At 36.1% G+C, this 20,690-nt stretch overlaps 1 protein-coding gene across 30 annotated transcripts in view; it reads right to left on the reverse strand.

The window, feature by feature from the left end:
* Nucleotides 1-5,195: 5,195 nt before the first annotated feature.
* Nucleotides 5,196-20,690, reverse strand: part of EndoA (endophilin-A) — a 534,923-nt gene continuing 519,428 nt past the window's right edge. For all 30 annotated transcript variants that reach the window (XM_067111531.1, XM_067111520.1, XM_067111525.1 and 27 more), the window contains 2 exons: nt 18,270-18,385; nt 5,196-9,321 (listed from right to left, as the gene is read on the reverse strand). In XM_067111531.1, the coding sequence (XP_066967632.1) occupies nt 9,202-9,321; nt 18,270-18,385 (236 nt within the window). In that variant the 3' untranslated portion in view covers nt 5,196-9,201. The remainder of the gene's footprint in view (nt 9,322-18,269; nt 18,386-20,690) is intronic.

Genomic DNA, 20,690 nt, shown 5'->3' on the forward strand with positions numbered 1-20,690 from the left:
CCCCTTTCTTATTGTCCTCTTCCTTTTCCTGATTGTGGGCATGCTCTGACTTCCCTCTGTGTCTGTCTTCTATAGTGGTTGGTGCTTGGGAGATGTTCACAGAATAGGAGAGCCTCTGTGCTCCTTGTATGAATCTTGGATGATGGTCATTATCTTGCGCCCTAGCAAAAACTGTGTGATTCTGCTCTACATATTTAGGTTCTTTGCTGGAATTTCTCCTCAGTCTGCTGTAGACCAGTATGTGAATTCTCCATCTTGGGTCTACTGGCTTCAACAAAGAGATCCTTCGCTTGGATTCCTGCTTTGGCGTATTGTAGTAGGGTATTGAATGACAGACAGTTGGAAGAAGGAAATGTGGCATCCATATTTCTCCCTGCCCTCTATATTTGAGATCTTTCTGTTAGTCCTTCTTGTTCTCTCCTTCTGTGTTGGCATATATGCTGCTGATATGGAGATGGTCTGGATCTCTCCATATGGAAGACCTCCAACATTTCACTGGAGCATTCCTTCTTCTGTACTGTAGGAAGAACATTGGTCTCACTTCCCTGTCGTCAAAGAAAAAGTTCCAAACTTTGTATTACTGTACTACATAATTATCTTTACTTAAATTTTTTTAATAAGATTATCAGAATGAGTAGAGAAGGACTGGGTTACCTACCTTGTTACCAAGTTTCAGTTACTAATTCCAGCTTGTGCTGAGGAATACTCTTATATACAAGGCTCAGGTTTGTATATTGTACATAAAAAAATACAAATTACTTTAAATATTTAAAAATTGTTTATACAGTACTGTATTTCCTTGTTAGAGTACTTTGGCTGGGTTGTAGGTTGTACTTATTATATTAATAGTGTTAATATGATGGTGCCTGAATAATCTTTAATTAAGAAGAATGATCAGTGAATCCCCTGGGCATTCTGTTTCCAATTTGTAGAGGTCTCTCTCTCTCTCTCTCTCTCTCTCTCTCTCTCTCTCTCTCTCTCTCTCTCTCTCTCTCTCTCTCTCTCTTCTGCCTTCCCCATCTTTGACACAGCTCTCTCTCTCTCTCTCTCTCCTGCCTTCCCCATCTTTGACACAGCAGCAGAAGTACAGTACAGAACAGTACTACATCTTGAAGGATGCCAAGACCTGTCCCCTGCTGGTGGACCCAGCAGCCTGCAGACCAACAAATAACCTTGAGTTGAAACAGCTTTATATTGAGGGTATCTCTCCTCTTCTGAAGCAAGAGCCATGGATCCAATTGCCATGGGTTCATTTTAGGCTATTTGTAGGCAACACAATGTTGGACTTTGCCTTTTCCAGAACTTCTTCAGAGGAGGATAAATTCAGAAGGTTCGTTAGATCAGGGAAGTGATGTGGACCCTCCACTCCCACCAATCCATACCTGTGGGCTAACCTGGTCTTGAAAGGGGTCAACAATGTTCTTAACCTCTTTTCAAGGCAGGTTACGATGAAGAGCGAGTTCAAACTTCAAATGTACTGGATCTGGGTTCTTACTATATTTTGGAGAGTAAGGCAGAGGTAGTGGGATCCACAGAGGTCCCTGTAATCAAGCCCTAAGGGGCAGTTACACAATTAACATGGGGCATTGGAAAAGGCTAGACTTCCAATGCCTGATCAGTTTCCCAGGAGTCTTCTTCCTCAGTAATGGGTTGGGAGTCTTCTCAACCCTTTTCGTTTTCCATCCATTTTTATGTCACAGAAGGGAGCCAAAGGGATGACAAAAGGGAGGAGGCCACAGAAAGTGGCAACCTTCTCCCACCAGCAATGATTGGGGATGCCTGTCAAACCCTTAAGTAGCAATGACAGGAGTGGAGTTTTGAGTAGTCAATCTCCTTCAGGACATTTACAGACTTCCTCTGAAGACCAGCATGCTCCCTCCCCACATGGACTCTTCCCATTTACTCCTGTTCTTCAATACCATCCAGATCTCTTGATCTGTCAGCTGAGGTGTGGACGGGCTTCTTCAGTAGTTTTACTACTGGAAGTCTACTAGAGACCAGCCATTGATCCCTCTCGTGTGAATGAGTTTGTCAAACTCTGTTCATGATCAAAATCCCAGGCTCTTTGTTTTCTTCTGTCAGAGAGGGTGACTTTATGCTTTTGATAGATCTGAGGGATGCATACTTCAAGTTGCTTGTCCATTAGGACTCTTATATCTGCAACTGGCCACAGGGTGATGCAGTCAGTCTCCCCCTGTTGCAGGTTGGCAATGATGGTGCACGAGTGGGCATTTCACTATGCAGTTAAGCCGTCAGTCAGATATATCCCATGCAGTTAGAATATGTTAGCTGATCAGCTCATCATCAGAGGCAGCTTGTAGGAATGATGTGGCCCTGTTACACCCACACATATCTGAATGCCTCAAGATTCAGAAACCCAGACTTCAGGATTGTTTATCTAGTAAAAATTCAGATTATCCGCAAAACTTGCAATACATTCTATTCCAATTTTACTTCCTTGGTCATTCCTATTTTTTCTTGCAAAATTTTGAATTCTGTATTGTACATCTAGTATGAACAGACCTTCAGTCTTGCATGATGGTTTTGACAACAGTTGTTACATTTAGGCATTTTACAATTCCTCATTGTGCGGTCCTTGATCCACAATATGAACATTAAAAATTATGGCATAATTTGCCTTGTGTCCATACAAGCAGTTTTGTACATTGGAGGTGCTTGGGAATATGAGGCCAAAGTTCTTCTTTTTGTTCAAATATTTTAATTTTTTAAGGCTTGCCCATTAAAATGACAAATTTTAAATCAATTTGTATTTTTCTTAACTAACGAACCTTCGGTCTCAATGTAGGGATAAATTCTCCAGTGCCAGCTGGAGTCTGGTTAAAAATAACACAAGGAATTATTGGCAACGGGAGTCAGCCAAAAGGGGAGTAGGAGGAAGCTGTGCAACCTGCCTTACCCCCACATCACATCATCATATCAGTTTCCTTCCAGCCCAGGAAAGAATGAGGGTTGGCTTGAGGTGGGCCGTATACATTAAGACTGAAGGTTTGTTAGTTATGAAAAATACAAATTGATTTAAAATTTGTCATTTGTTCATATACAGAAAAAACCTTGGTCTTAACGTAGGGAATACTTACTCATGGAGGGAGGATAAGAAAGCCTTAGAACTGACTGGAGGTTCGGACCACCTGGGCTCACTTCCCGGCCAAAGGTAGGACATAGGAAGGAGTTGTAAGCCTCTGATCTGTTGAGCACAAGTCTACTGAACAGCCAGACGTGGGCTAATAGACTAAGTAAATACACATCTACATTGGTCTTGAGGATGGCAAAGAAATGTCAGAGAAAAAACTTACATTAGCCACCAGTTTTGTTTGTTGCCAGTTCCTCTCTCCCATTGTAAGAGAGGAAAGGGACCTGCTTCTGTAAAGAATTTGTATTGTGTAAGAACAAACATCTAATACTATATACTGTCCCACCAGGGGTACTAGATGAGCTACACAACTTGTTGAGAAGCCACCACTGGACCAAAGAAAAAAAAAGTGTCCAAGGACCTGTGGGCAACGTCCCACAGATAGAAGGATGTGAAGGTGGTTTAGCGAAGCCAGGTACCTGCCTTTAAAATCCTGTGAACCGACAAGTTCTTCCTGAAAGCTATGGTAGGGCCTACACTCCTAACATCATGTGCTCTTGCATGCACTGTATTGGCATCTGAATGTGAAGTAGAACTGTAAGCTTGTCTAATTACTTCACGTAACCCAAAGGGGATAGTACAGGTTTTCTTGGACACTTCTTTCTTGTTCCAGGCTGTGCTAACAAAAAGTCTTTGGCAATCAGGTCTAAGATTCTGAGTCCTTTTTAGATAGCTACACAGTGCCCTGACAGGGCATAACCGTAATTTGTCTGGGTCATCACCAACAAAATCCCCGAGAGGGGATTGAGAGAGACTCCAATCTCTCATCATGAACAGAGGGATTTTGACTCTTAGCTGTGAATTCTGGGATAAATTTGAAGACTTTGGAACCCCAACCCCTCGAATGTTTAACATTGAAAGAGAGTCCATGTAACTCACCAACTCTCTTTGTTGAAGCCATGGCCAGTAAGAAAACCATTTTGAGGGTTAAATTCCTGTCTGTTGAGCTCCATAAGGGTTCATAAGGAGTGTGAGTGAGACTGCTAAACACCATGGTCAGGTCCCAATTAGGAGGTTTGAGATCTCTTGGGGAACAGGACTGCTCAAAACTAGAGAAGCAGAGAAACTTCCCACAATGAAGAGAAGTCCACGTTCTTTGAACGTAGAACCAATCCTAGAGTAGCTCTATAGCCCTTGATGGCTGAAAACTGAGAGTAGTTTCTCCCTGTGGAGAAAGATGAGGAAGTCCACTACTGTACTTGTTAAATAGAAGTTCCAACAGGAGAGAAACCCCACTAACGACACCAATCACATTAGACTGCCCATTTTCCTTGATAAATGGCTGTAGATGATCTTCTGAGATAACCTGGTATCTCTGTCGCTGCTCTGCGAGAGAAGCCTTTCTCTTGCAAGAGATGCTAAAGTTTCCAGCCATGAAGAGATAGGGACCCTATTGATCGGTGAAACTGCTCAATGTATGGTTGGCAAAGAAGGTTGTGCCATGGGGGAATCTCCCTCGGAGAGTCGGACAACATGGTTAGAAGATCGGGAAACTATTCTGTGTGTGGCCAAACGCAGCCACTAGGGTCATCCTGAGATTCAGGGAGATCATCACTCTGTTGATCACTTGACGGATTAGGCAAAAGGGGGGAAAGGTGTAAGCTTCCAGATGGTCCCAAGGATGTAGGGCGTCCTCTGCTATGGCCCAGGGATCTGGAACAACTGAACAAAAGACCTCTAGTTTTCTGTTGAACCTTGTTGCAAAAAGACCAACTGTTGGCCTTCCCCACAGATGGAATAGCCTTTCTGCTACCTCCTAATGAAGTGACTGTTCTGTCCCCAGGACCTGTCCCTGATGGCTCAGTTACTCTGCCACAACGCTCTTCTTGCCTGGAATGTATCTGGCTGAGAGATCTACTAAATGGGAGACTGCCCACTGGTGTAATTCTACTGTCAATGTGCGAAGTTGACAGGACACTAGCCCTCATTTTCTTTATATAGATAAGAGAAAGGGAGATTACAGTATATAGATATACACAAATATGTATATATGTATATCTATAGGTAAAGTTTTTATGTTAATGGTTTTCTAATCAAACAATTATGCATATCATCAACGTTTATTTCACATGTACAGACATTAGTTACAGAAGTTTCAATAGCACTAAAAGATATTAACAATGATAGGGGTACAGTTACATACATCAAGGCAGAGAGTTATGAGTAAGAAAGGAGACAGCTACAGATATGAGACCAGAGACAGCAAGCGCATGTCACGCTTAGTATGTGACTAATGATATTAGACACGAATGTGTGCCATAGCAAGTATTTTTTTATCTATACTTCGTGTGATGTAGATAATCATTGGGGTATGTAATATCTATGTAATGGTGGAGGGAATCTTGCACAGCATTGAAGTAACATTCAAATTTATGTTTTGTCCCCCTGCACACTTCCACAAGATTTTACATATCCGTCTAACAACCCTCAACATAAAGGTAAATTTATTTTCATGCCTTCAAAACTGGTAGGTGCTTTTGATACCATTCCCAATAAAAATGTTTATATTCCTCAATGACCATTTCCCAGTGTTTGTTTTTTCATTTCAAGTTAAATATTAGTGATTACAATTCAGTGTAAGAGTAGGCTCAATATATCTACTCAAGTGCCAGGATTTAAGAGACAAGCCCAAGACATGAAATATTTCTGAAGTTTAAAAGGAATATACAGTTGTATATGCCTAGTATTCCAGATAGTTGATTATAAGGAGAGGAACATTTTGATTACAGAATATTCACAGCTTTTTTAGATTTCACCAACAGGTCTTCACTACAAAAGTAAATAGAATTAAGAACAGTAGCATAAAAAAAATATCACTTGCAAAACTTCACAACACTGACTAACATTTAACATTTTCATGAATCCTCTAAATACATTATCCATAATTTCAAGATATTTTTAACAGTAGTAATGCCAATGAATAATCATTAGGATTTTTTAAACAGCTGCCATTTATTGGTTCTTTTGGGCATTTAAATTAGGGTTAAAGACCCCCAATATAATTTATACCAATAAATTTAAAATAAAAAAGAGGCTTAAACAAAACATCAGTCTTCCTACAAGCTTCATTACCTCTTATGAGAATATCAGCACTGGTATTTTTGGTACATATCAAAATAATAAAAAAAATAGGGACACATGTACTCTGCTCAAATTAAAAACTTAAGTATCAACATGTCAACCCAATACCACTAGGTACAAAAGACTTGAAGGTTAATCATTTTCTCTTGGGTACAAGTTGTCAATATTAACTTGCTAAACTAGCACATCTAATTTTTGTCTATTTACAAGAACACGCATAATAGCCTTGTTTGAAAAATAAATAGGCAGAGAAAATTGAATTATGTACAACTTAACTCCAGTTAAAACTAGAATTCATAAAATTTTACAGCTAAATTTTTAAGCTATTTTATTAATGACTTTTCTTCTTTTAATCTAGTTTTAAAATTCTCCTTTAAACTTTCTTATATGGTATAACATGTATTTATCAATTACTGTAAATGTAATCACAAGCACAGATCAATTGACAGACATTCAAAAAATCTACACATCATAAAACAGACATGATAAAAATGTTTGGTTCCTAACATATTCCAAACTGGAATGAAATTAAATTACCCATAGAGACTTCTCTTCTGTTTTTGTGCCTTCCACTACAACAGATGAGAGCCCCAAATAAATAAATTGAATGGCTACTCTTTTTAACTGACTTAACAGAGCTATAGATGACTTAAATGAACTCTTATGACAATAGAGCTAAAGATGACTTACATGAATTTGCTAAATGTCTGAGTACCTGTAAAGGTACAGCATAGCATTACAAAAATGTTGGCAAAATGGACATAAATATAACCATGATTAAAAACACACACCACATTTTGGAACAAAATTCTCTTCTGTACATTCACTCAGCAAATATAAGTTTTATAAATTCATTCATTCCAGACTTTAACAGAACTTCCAAATCCATCACTTAACATCTGAGACACTTAAAACATCACAATATTACAGATACAACAATTGGCTGACTTTTAAAGACACTAGGATTTGAGAATAACACTGATGTTATCACCATCATTGTTGACAAGTTCACTTCAAACAAGTGCTTACAGAAGAAAGTGTAATTGCTTTACTGTTATCTGCAGTAGTTGTAATTTGGTAAATTTATGATAAGACAAAGCCTATCAAATTGCTCATTTTACTACTAGTACAGTCTCTATAACTTGTAGCCACTGAAATAAATCATTTATCTGCAGATAACATATCCTGGTTTTTATGCAATGTTTTTAACGTACAAATTTGTGAATTATTGAGGAGCAGCTTCTACATAGTGACCAACAGCAATATACAGCATGGAACCTCAAAAAGACTGAGGGTTTGCCGAGGTATCTGCAACTGCCATGCTCACTAATATATAATCTCTTGACAGGTGGCTAATATTTTTAACATTTCATTTTCTTTTACAGTATATCAAATAATGTTCCTGTTACTGGTCAATTATCATTATTTAAAGATCTACACTGAAAATTACCTGTAGCTATTGTTAAAATTTAATCACAATTTTTGAAAACTGCTGGGATCTTGAATAACCAAAACTATAAAGCACCAAATGAAATTCATCTTTTCATGCTCAGTAATGATTATAAATTTCATTTAAGCTTCAAAGAGATTTAGTTACTCTCAGTTTCCCAAACTCTGCTTCAATGAAATATTATAGATAAAAGGTGTTATTCTGAAAGAAATAATTCTTATAGAACCTTTGCTCATTCTTCACGGTACCATGCTTACCTACCAAAACCCATGGGAGCAAGAAATCTGTTAAAAGTTTATTCTACTTTCACAAATAAGCTTTCTGAAATGCAAATAATGCTAATTGTTTTCACGTGACAAGACTGTTAGCTATGCATCAAACTCGTTGCATCCATCTTCTTTTTCAAATTAGCCTTGATTGCAAAAGTAAATTTTAAACAATTTATTATAATATAAGAGAATCATATAAGAAGAGTATCTGAATGCCTGCAGCAATCATGAAAAGGGAGTTGTAGCATCTAGAAATCAATGTCTCAAAAATTATGTGATATGGTACGCTGATCACCCCACATAGTGGGACCGCAACGTCCTTTGGTAGTGTTCACACATTGCTTCATTAAAGAATGCAATATTGTACCAGTTTATAGACATTTTTATTTTGCAAAGAATGATATAAATATTGCAAGATATAATATGGGCTGTTATTTGATGGAAAAACATAACTGTGAAAACTTTCCACATTACAAGTACAGTCTTTTAAATGCTATATAGTATTAAAATACTAGTAATTTACAACAGGGTCATAGTTAACCTTGAAAATAAAGGACCCTGTTGCCTGATGCTCAGTGATTACTTCAACTGAAATACATCAAAGCTATTGATACACATCTAAGATTGCCTGCAAAACTGTGTAATGAGGCATAAAAGCTAATGTCACTGTATATAGTAGCGACACTACAGCAATTAAAATTGAGTAACTTGGTACATTTCTCTTGGTAGATTTCTAGGTCAAAAATATTGCTTAACACTAAACTTCCTTAGAGATACTAAGAAATACTCTTAAACTAACCATCATTTCTATATTGATGCTTTCAAAGTTTCCTACTAACTTAAACTGGAAATTTTCTCATGATATCCATAATAATACTTCAAGTACATTATATACAGTACACATACATACATACATATACTCAAAAAATCACAAGATGCACATGATTTTGGTATAAGTAAATACCACAGGAAAATAACAGGCAGAATTTCAGTAGCAAGTACTTTCACATGTGTATATTCATGCATCATTGGAGCACAAATGTGCCTCGTGTCCTGATGGTGCATGAATAAATGTGAAAGTGCTTGTTACTGAACTTCTGCCAGTTAGTTTTCTGTGGTATCTCCTTATACATGTACATACACATGTATACTGTATTACTGTATACTCTTGATCAATTCCTTAATATCAAATCCTTGTTGTAACAGCAAGCACCCATGGGTTAGGGTAAAGTAGGAGCACATTTTATGACTTAAGGTAAAGGATTAGTCACATTCACATATGATACAGGGAACATTCCTGACTTTCCGTTCAAAGATCCTTCAAACCAATTCTCATCAATCCTCTGGGTAAGATTAATGGTATCACCCTCCTGAAAAAAAAAAGTGGTATGCAGTAAAGTGTATAGTAATTTGTGACACATCTTAAGAATATGAAAATAATTAAATCACAATCTCTATCTGGAGACTGGCAGTCTAGGAATATCATATCAAAACCTAACAGACCACAGGATAGAATTATAATGCGGAATAATGATTGGGTTGGCATTTTATGAGCACTCCAAACTATGGCTGGCACCACTTTATCTTCTGAGAGACCATTATAGTGATTTACCCTTATCCCTTTTGTTTCCTGTTATATTCATGTACCACCCAGTGGCATTCCTGAGGGAGGGGGATGTTTGAAATTGCCCCCCAGGCCCCAAAGTGAGGGAGGCGGGGCCCAAAATGCAAAATTTAACCATTGCTGCTATGACAGGACAAGCTAAATCCAGTGGCCCCAAAATGGTCAAGGGCCCCATTTATATTTGGACCCGAAAGTTTGGGGCCCATACAGGACCTCAATTTCCAATTTTTTTTAACAAAAATGTTATGTAAAAGAAATAGGGCTCTCCAGGGGGCCCCTTCCAATTGTAGAGCCCATTATAGACCTCATACGGATCGGAGGAGGGTGGGTAACGTTGACTGGCATAAGAGCAGGGCTGATCTAAGGCAATTGATTATTGGTTAAAGGGGTCCTAATTATCCTGTGAGGGGGCCCCCATAATGGCTCCATTTGCCCAAAGAATATGCATTCAAATGATTCAATGAATCTGGCCTTCTGCTTAACCCAGGGGGCCAGTGACTCCATTGAAGGGTGCTTGGGCCAGCCCTGGGTAACAGGATTTGGGCAAGAGATGTCAGTGTCATGTGTGGGAGAGGGAGAGAATTATGAATACAGTAATATATAACTAAGTCTGCCTTAAATGTACGTAGACAGTATAGAACAAATTGGGTCAGGAAGTTGTACCCAAAGTGGACATGTCCACTCCAGTCGTCACAGCAACCAGTGAGGCATAGAGCTGCGCTCGTATATTTTTACTTTTAAAGGTAATTAAATTCAGTTATTTGTTCTAACAGTAGTCAAGCTTTATTAAATAATTTACCAATCAAATTCAGTAGTGCGCATAAGCAATGAATTCAATGGTGAAATTTCTGTTGTCTGTATATGACAAAATTCATATGAATAATCAAGGTTACCTAAACTAAATTTACCCAACCTAGCCTAATCCCAAAGTAACATAAATTAAATTAACTTGCCTGAAGCCCTGAACTAACCCTAATCTATGGACAAGGAAACCCTTCAAAAACACAGTGCAGACTTTGCCTCCTTTTATGATGATGTCCAGCCAATCTTCCTGTTCGATGACATAATAGATGCACATGTAATGTTTTTCAACAGAGAACTACCAAGGCTACCAGTGGATATTTTGAAAAAAAATCAGTAGTTATGGAAAAGATGTTTGCCCCAATCTTGCAACAGCAATCAGAATTTTACTTACCATAACAACATCTATTGCTTCTTGTGAAAGATCCTTCTCAAAGCTGAAGCTAGTGAAGAACTATTTACGCAGCACGATGAGCCAAGACAGGCTTAGTAGTTTAGTATTAATGTCAGTGGAATCAGAAGTGCTGGATAAAATTGATATGAGTGATATAATAGAGGAGTTTGCTGCCAAGAAGGCACGTCGAAAATTGTAGGACAGCAGGAGCAAATGAGCAACCTGAAAAGTGTTAAGTACAGGCCCTACAAACTAACTAGTCTCGGAGCAGTCTGTGGTCCTTCCTCTCCCTTTTCTCCCTTCCAGCAATATTAAATTAACTCCTTAACTTCACTTAGTTCTACCTTCCCCTTCACTCTGTTCTACCTCCCTTCACTCTATTCTACCTTCCCTTCACTCTTTTCTACCTCCCTTCACAGCTTCACCCTGTTCTACCTTCCCTTCACTCTATTCTACCTCATTTCACTCTGTTCTAACTTCTACCTCTCTTCACTCTGTTCTACCTCCCTTCACTCTGTTCTTCCTCCCCATCACTGTTCTACCTCCCTTTGAACCCTTTCACTATGTTCTATCTTCCCTTCACTCTATTCTGCCTCCCTTCACACTGTTCTACCTCCATTTACTCTGTTCTACCTCCCTTCACTCTGTTCTACCTCCCTTCACTCTGTTCTTCCTCCCATCACAGTGCTTCCTCCCATCACTCTGTCCTACCTCCCTTTCACTATGTTCTACCTTCCCTTCACTGTTTTAACTTCTTTTCACTCTGTTCTACTGCCCCAAACTTTGCTCTACCTCCTTTCACTCTGTTCTAACTCCCTTCACTCTGATCTACCTCCCTTCACATAATGGAGTCCCTTCCAGCAATACTGATTCATTTAACTCCCTCCACATCATATCGCCATCAGAGTACATAACTGTTATCCTCATTTTTACCATTTATCATTATGTTTAACTGGATTAAGTGGATCTTCAATTATTCAATGTACACTTAGTTTTAAAAAATAAATTTCTGAAATTTGCATTTACAAGTGCCTTTAAAATGATCCTACAATTGCTCATATTCTAAAAATTTCCCCGAACCCCCCAGCTGCTTTGGCTCGCTCACCTCCCACCCCATAAGAGGGGCCCGAAATGGGACTGTCCCCCAGGCCCCAAAATATCAAGGAACGGCCCTGTGTACCACACTGATTTTATGAATACATCCTCGAGGCTGTTGTAATGTGGCAAATGCAAGATAAATTACATGCTACTACACTTCCTTCTGGTGTGTATTCACACTTGTTACCATAGTGTCTTGGCATACACACTGTTTACACTTCTTTAAGATTCATGTTATGCTTGTACAGTCATTTTCCCCGATAGCTAGATTTCCATAGCATCCTTGTTTTGTCTGTTCTTTGATTTTGGAGCATTTACTGATTTAGAGTCTTCCTTTAGGATGGTCATTCTGCAAAAAGGAACAAGGATGTGCATTTCTTTGTTGCCTCCTGGTAACTTTTTCTGATGTAATGGTAACCCCATACCAGGCAATGAAGGGTGTCAAGCACTCTTGTTATTATGACATTTATCACTTCCACTTTGCAGTTGATGCAGCTTAGTCTGCTTTTTCTGTTCAGCAGGATTTTAACCTCACCAACAGGGTTTCCTACATAGAACATCAGTACCTTTGGACCTATATAGTACTGTACTGCAATGGAGGGTCATTGCTGGCTCTGGAGACCTACCCCTTCTATGTCAACCACTGTTACTTGGCAAATCCACATTCTATGTTAATACAGTAAATCACTTGGATTTGAACCCTGATAGACAATCCTGTATAAACAGCCAAAGATTATATATATATATATATATATATATATATATATATATATATATATATATATATATATATATATATATAAAATGTATATATATATATATATTTAATATATATATATATATATATATATATATATATATATATATATATATATATATATATATATATATATATATATAGTTCAGAACCAACCCAATTTAGTAAGCATTCTGTTGAATTTTGGCTGAAGCCCATCCTATAAAGGTCCTTTAATTCTTCCACTAAAGATTTCAAACATCCAAGACTGGATTTTTACATCATGAACTTCCCACCACTTGTGGATTACCAAATAACAATGATGGTGATGGGTGACAACAACTAAGTCTCTCTTAACAAACAATGATGACAGCAATATCAATTGTTGGTATCTCAACTGACTATGATAACAAAAATTTTGAAGGAGAGTGGTAGGTATTATGATTATGACAGAGTTGTTAAGGTCCCATTTATCCAAACTATAGTGGGTGCCTTATCACTAATACATTTAAATTTATGCCTTTGAAGTTCTATCATTTCTAGGATTTCTTAAACGTCTCAAAAAGTTAATTATTTTTTGGCATTTGACATTAACAGAATTGCAAGACAAAATGTAGTTCTACTTTACTTCCTTGTTAATAAACATCTTTCATCTGTAACCCCATACCAGGCAATGAAGGGTGTCAAGCACTCGTGTTATTATGACATTTATCACTTCCACTCTGCAGCTGACAAAGCTTAGTCTGCTTTTTTTGTTCACCAAGATTTTCACCTCACCAACAGGGTTTCCTACATAGAACATCAGTACCTTTGAACCTATATAGTACTGTACTGCCAAGGACCCTGTTGCCTGATGCTCAGTGATTATTTCAACTGAAATACATCAAAGCTATTGAATACACATCTAAGACTGACTGCAAAACTGTGTAATGAGGCATAAAGCTAATGTCACTGTATATAGCAAAACTGGACCTATATAGTACTGTACTGCCAAGGACCCTGTTGCCTGATGCTCAGTGATTATAATATATATATATATATATATATATATATATATATATATATATATATATATATATATATATATATATATATATATAATACATATATACATATATAATACATATATTTATATATATAATATATTATATATGTATATTATAGTTATATATTATATATATATATATATATATATATATATATATATATATATATATATATATATATATATATATATATATATATATACATACTGTATATATATACATATACACACACACACACGTAAACCCCTGTATTCGCAGGGGATACGTACTGCCCCCCCCCCAAATAGGTTAAACTGTGAATACTTAAAACCCCTCTACAAATACTTAGAACTGCCTATTTTGATAAACACAAAAAAAACTCTAAAATGCTTATACCTTAGTATTTTAATAGTTTTATCACAAAAAGTGCACTTAGTCATGAAAATGATATGAAAATACAGCAATTAGTGAATATATTTCAGTGAAAAATACTGAGAATGGGCAAATTTTCCACAAATAATGGGTAGATATGTTCCACAGAGAAATCCACGAACACGTGAGTCTGTGAATAGTGAGACCGCGAATACAAGGATTTACTGTATATACGAGTATATATATATACATATATATATATATATATATATATATATATATATATATATATATATATATATATATATATATATATATATATATTTTATATCATATATATATGATATATTATATATATCTTATATATATATATATATATATATATATATATATATATATATATATATATATATATATATATATATTATATATATTGTTCAGAACCAACCCAATTTAGTAAGCATTCTGTTGAATTTTGGTTTGAAGCTCATTCTATAAAGGTCCTTTAATTCTTCCATTAAAAATTTCAAACATCCGAGACTGGATTTTTACACCATGAACTCCTCACCACTTGTGGATTACCAAATAACAATGACGGTGATGGGTGACAACAGCTGTGTCTCTCTTAACAAACAATGATGACAGTAATATCAGTTGTTGGTATCTCAACTGACTATGACAGCAAAAATTTTGAAGGAGTGGGGTAGGTATTATGATGATGACAGAGTTGTCAAGGTCCCATTTATCCAAACTATAGTGGGTACTTTATCACCACTGAATGTAAATTTATGCCTTTGAGGTTCTATCATTTCTAGGATTTCTTAAACATCTCAAAAAATGAATTATTTTTAGCATTTGACATTAACAGAATTGCAGGACAAAATATAGTTCCACTTTACTTCCTTGTTAATAAACATCTTTCATCTGTCACCCTTACAGAATGAGTTCTCCACTGAAACAATCTTCCATTGTACTCCTTTCTGGCTAGATCAACTAATTTGAGGGATCTCACAAGAATCTCTGGCTCAACCTGTCATTGTCTTTGTTACAAGTAAGTAATTTTGCCCTCAGCAGATGTCCCCTTATTCTTACTCTATTACTTTTTTGCATGAACCAAGAAGATTGCTTTATATGTTGAACATTTAAATTTAAAGCATTTATAGCTGTATAATTATAATTACTACTATTTTCCTCATTATTATTATTATTATTATTATTATTATTATTATTATTATTACTGTTACAGTATTATTATTATTATTATTATTATTATTATTATTATTATTATTATTATTATTATTATTATTATTTATGAAGTGCATTCATTCTTATTGCAAAAATCATATAAAAGCCAGTTATTTAACTAAGAAGTAGAAAATGGATAAAATTATCAATCAATAAGCTATTACAGTAATAAAAAGTTATTAAACATACTGTATACATGTATATGGTATATATACTAAACTGGAAAGGGAAAGCACTGTACTCTACTAGTAAGACAATTGTTCAACTTTTGTTACCTAAGTAGCAAGCTTTCTCAAAAATGCCTGATATATGCTAACAAGATAAATGTTCACCCAAGTTCCCTGCCTTTTTGTCAGGGAAAGTGGGTGGGTTTGAGGAATCACAGCAGCTCCCAAAAATAGGTTTGTCCTACATCAAAACCTGTTTTTTTATAGTGTAGCCGTTATTTGTCCTCAAAGGAACTTGCGAAAGAAATTGACAGGTGACGAAATGGCTTAGCTCCTAATAAATACATCCCAACAACCCAGATTCATTTTTGGTCCAAGGTATAGTCATAGGTTATTAACCATTTTCTTTATTCTGGATACTCATCGGGTTTGGCAACAAAGAACAGGGAACAACACAAGAACCAATATGTATTATTCTTGTGGTTTGAAGGTGGCTTACCTAACTTTGTTGGGTCTGGCTGTGGGATTACTGCAACTTCCCCAGCAGTATCTCAGCATGACCACCATTCTCATGGCAAAAGTGTTTCAGGAATTTTTTAATTCAAGTTAAAGTCACAGGTTATCGAGCAGTTTTACTCTGGATAACCATTCAGGTTTGGCAATAAAGAATAGGAGACACATGAACCTATATATGTATTATCCATTGTGGTTCTACAGTGACTCACCTAACTAAGTTGGGTCTGGCTGCAGGATTACTGCACCCTCCCCAGTTCAGGAATACTGTCTCTAATAACCACTCCATACACTTCAAGACTTCTTTGAAGGAAACATTTCTGAAGAAAGTTAACTATGCACTCACCTTTTGGATGTCATGCGACTTAGTAAAGAGTGAGGGTCTGCCTTTGTAATGAGGGCCACTAAAATCATTCTCAGCCCATGTAATGAGAGTGGTTTGTCTGTGCTAAGGTGTAGGAAAAATAGGACCATCTGGGATGTTCGCCAAGACTTCTAGCTAAACCTTAAGTGCTTGAACCAGGCATAATAATTTATATGAAATACTGCGTTCCTTTATCAGAAAAGGGGATTTCCCTTTAAAAAGGTCCTCATTCTTGTCAAAAATGATCGGCCAGGAGACAAAAGTAAATGACAACTAGTTGCATGAGTGGTGAAATGTCCTTTTCTAAGAGAGCCCAGTATGCTAATCCAAGCTCCTGATGTCAGAGCAGCATGGCATACAAGGCATGGCACAACCCTTGCCTTATGGTCTGGAATTAATTCTAATATAGAAATTATCAATTCCACTCTCCAGTCTTTTACACAGCAAAGGTCAGCTCCTGCAAGGTTTCCTTTTACCCGGTCCACAATTTCTAAATTAGTATCATTCCCAACCATAAGGTAGGGTTCCACCATGCCTTGTATGCCATGATTGTTGAAATAGCAAGGTGTTTGACCTCAAAAGATAATAAAATGAAAAACTGTTATAACAGATTTCAAGTGGGCTCTGTTTAGAGGTAATCTAACCACATTTCCCATGCAGACGGGTATGTTGGATAGATGAAATCTGGTTTTGCACTGGGTACCTAGCAGAAGCTCCTTTGAGGGTGAACAGCAGCTATCATCTAAAAAATATATACTGTATATAATGTGTGAATATATATATATATATATATATATATATATATATATATATATATATATATATATATACTGTATATATTGATGAATTTCAGAACAAACATCCAAAGCATATTTTTAACTCTTTATTTTTGATGTTTGGGTACAAATCTGGTACCATTTTTGAAAAATCAGCTGAAATGAGCAAAAGACATGGACATGGCAAAACTATATACAGTAATGTACAATATTACAATTACAAATACAATAAAGGTCGAAAGATCAAAAGAAAAAAACTAAAGAAAAAGAAACTAGGACAAGATATAAAACTTACATTATATACAAAGGAAATTAACTGCCTAAGGTTTAAAGCTGGCATATTTAATCTAATCAATATAGATTCTAAAATTCTAAGTTCTAGTTAATTGCTGGAATTTGTCAATATTTTAAAGTCCTCTTTGTTTACAATTACGTGACATAAATTTTGACAGTGATCTCTTATTGCTGACTGTAGAGGTCTTACCAGTGGTACGGCTGTTCATGAACTGATAGCTCTGTGTCGGTCGATTTGAAATGAAAGATTCTTTATATGGGAACCGATATATTCCAAATTGCGCTTGGAGCACGTAAATTTGTAAACAATCAACGAACACAGTATATTTAAACAGTACATGCTTCACTATATGTATATATACATATACATATATATGTATATATATAATATATATATGTATATAGATATACAGGCAGTTCCCTGTTTACGACAGGAGTTCCGTTTTTCCGCCGCGTCGTAAACCGAAAATCATCGTAAACCGAAAAATCGTCGAAAATCGTCAAAAATCCTGAGAAAACCTTACTTTTAATGCTTTGGGTGTATTGAAAACGATGTAAACTGCATTTTTATTGAGGTTTTCATAAAAAAAAACCTCAAATTTTGATTATTCTGCCATTCTGGAGCCATATTTCTTCCGTTGGAGCCATATGTATATATATATATATATATATATATATAATATATTTGAAAAGTGTCGTATATATATATATATATATATATATCATATGCCTGTATATATATATATATATATATATATATATATATATATATATATATATATATATATATATATATATATATATATATATATATATATATATATATATATATATATATATATATATATATATATATATATATATTATAGGTAAAATGTAAATACAACATAATATTTAAATGTTACTTACATTGAATGCTAATTCACCAGGGTTTTCAGGCTCAAAGTCATACAGAGCAACTGCTGCAGGGCTCTGCATCATTGGAGACCGGGCAGGGCTTTTCATGGGTGATGGTAATGGAGATGCTGCAGAAGACAGAAGACAATCATAAATCACAGCTGTCAGTGATACACGACCATGAACCATTACATCAACTATTGGATAATTAACTTACCATAAAAATTAATTACATACATTACATTTTACACTTATAAACAATCAGATGGTGTGTTATACAGAACTGTGCTATCTTCTCTCTGTCGAGCTTTACAGTAACATGCAACTAAATAAATTATCCAATACATCGTGAACTGGAACATGATCAAACCATCTTTCGGGAAACTCGTGCCTTTCAAAACAAAGCTATGATAAACTGACCTGATATGTTTTCCTTGTTTGCTATAACATATTTCTTTAGAAAATGGGATTAGAGGCATAGTAGTCCTATGACAGTGGACTAATACTATATTTACAGTAATAGTAATTGCATAACACGGAAAGAAAATACTATATGAAATCACTCATACATGGTCTCCTCAACTTTTGATGCTTTACCAGATAAATCTGTATGGCCAAAAAAGTAAGCATGCTGAAAATTCCATGAAACTTAATCTTTTACAATCAGTCACCTTTTCATCTGCCTACAAAATCAATTTTGTTTTGTGGTAATAACAAATGCTATTGGTGCAACATTACTGATGTTACTTCTGTAGTTTAAAATTGAAGTTTTTAAAATTTTTTCTTTTGACAATACAATAGCTAAATGCACCGAGTCCTAACAGCCTTCATATTTATTTTAGTTTCCATCTTGGTGTGTGTGTGTGTGTGTGTGTGTGTGTGTGTGTGTGTGTGTGTGTGTGTGTGAGAGTGTGAGAGAGAGAGAGAGAGAGAGAGAGAGAGAGAGAGAGAGAGAGAGAGAGAGAGAGAGAGAGAGAGAGAGAGAGAGAGGTGCAAATGGGAAGGGTTAGTATACGGCTGCAAATGTTTAGGATGGCAGGAAGGCAGTTAAGAGGCTTATGGAAAGGCACCTGGAGTTGACAAATTTACAAATGATATGCTCTGGAATGATGATGATAGTGGCTGACAAGGTATGTAAGGTATATATGAATGAGGCAAAGGTCCCAAAAGAATGTGCTAGGAGAATAAGAGTTTCATTGCATAAAGTTAAAGGACATGGAATTGACTATAAATACTATAGGTGCATAATATTACTAAGTATATTGGGAAGAGTGTATAATAGATTCGGATTGAGAAAGTAAAACAGATGACAGAGGGAGTGACAGGGGAAGAACAGTGTAAGAAGAGACAAAGAGGCTAGTGTACATATTTCTAGAGTCTGAGGAAAAACCTTAGATAGATTCAGTATAGATGCAATGTAGAGGGTGTTGAGAATGTACATGTATGGTATAGATAACTTACTGGGATGGACAGAAACATATGTTACATACTATGAAGGTGGGAGACTGACTGGTCTGGTGTAAAGATGTTTCTGGGGATGTTCAAATATTTGTGAATGGAATGACATAAGTCAAGAGAAAGGACAGTAGATATAATACTAAAGTTGTGCGATAAGAAGATGAATCATGAATGGAATGTGCAAAGGCAGAAGTTTGCTGATGGTAAGTGCTGATTGGGGATAACAAGAAATGTAGGACACGAAACTTGAGAGTAAATATGAGCAGGAATAAAGTTATGAGGGTGATTGAAAACCAAGAAAACGGAGAAATAATGTCACAAAATGATTCCTTTAAGTATTTTGGAGTAAATATAAAAGACGATTGTAGGATGAGAGAGAAAGTGAATCCCAGAGTAGGTGAAGGAAGACAAGCAGCAGGGTAGGAGCACAAACAGACAGGATGGGATTGTATGAATTGATTGTTGAGCCAACTCTCCAACTCTTCTTTATGGAAATAAAGTTGGGATGTTAAATATGAATGAATGGGAAAAGGTTAAAACTGCTGTGATGGTATTTTAGTGCAGTCCATGTGGTGTAAGATAAATATGTGAGAAATCTGGAGATATTTAAGAAAGGTGGTAAAAAGGTCAGAATACATAAGAATGGATCAGATTGTTTCAACATGGTCATGTGAAAAGAATACAGGACAGTAAGTTGTGAAAAGACTGGATGATTCAGAAGTATTAGAAGGAAGGAGGAAAAAAGCATTGGAAAAGTTGGCTAGACAGTATGAAAGAGGTATACAAAAGTAATGGTTGTATATGTGGGAAGCGTGAGAATGGGTACAAGACAGAACCATGCAGTGTGTAAGTGTATGAAGGGGTTAATATTGGGATTCATTCCCAATTCAACAACAATTAAAATATGGATGTGGCAGTGGACATACGAGTGTTTTTCTTTTCTCTGGAGCCACAGCTTGTTTGGGAAAGTAGCTA

The sequence above is a fragment of the Macrobrachium rosenbergii genome, chromosome 11 (assembly GCF_040412425.1).
Source record: "Macrobrachium rosenbergii isolate ZJJX-2024 chromosome 11, ASM4041242v1, whole genome shotgun sequence".
Classification (NCBI taxonomy): Eukaryota; Metazoa; Arthropoda; class Malacostraca; order Decapoda; family Palaemonidae; genus Macrobrachium; species Macrobrachium rosenbergii.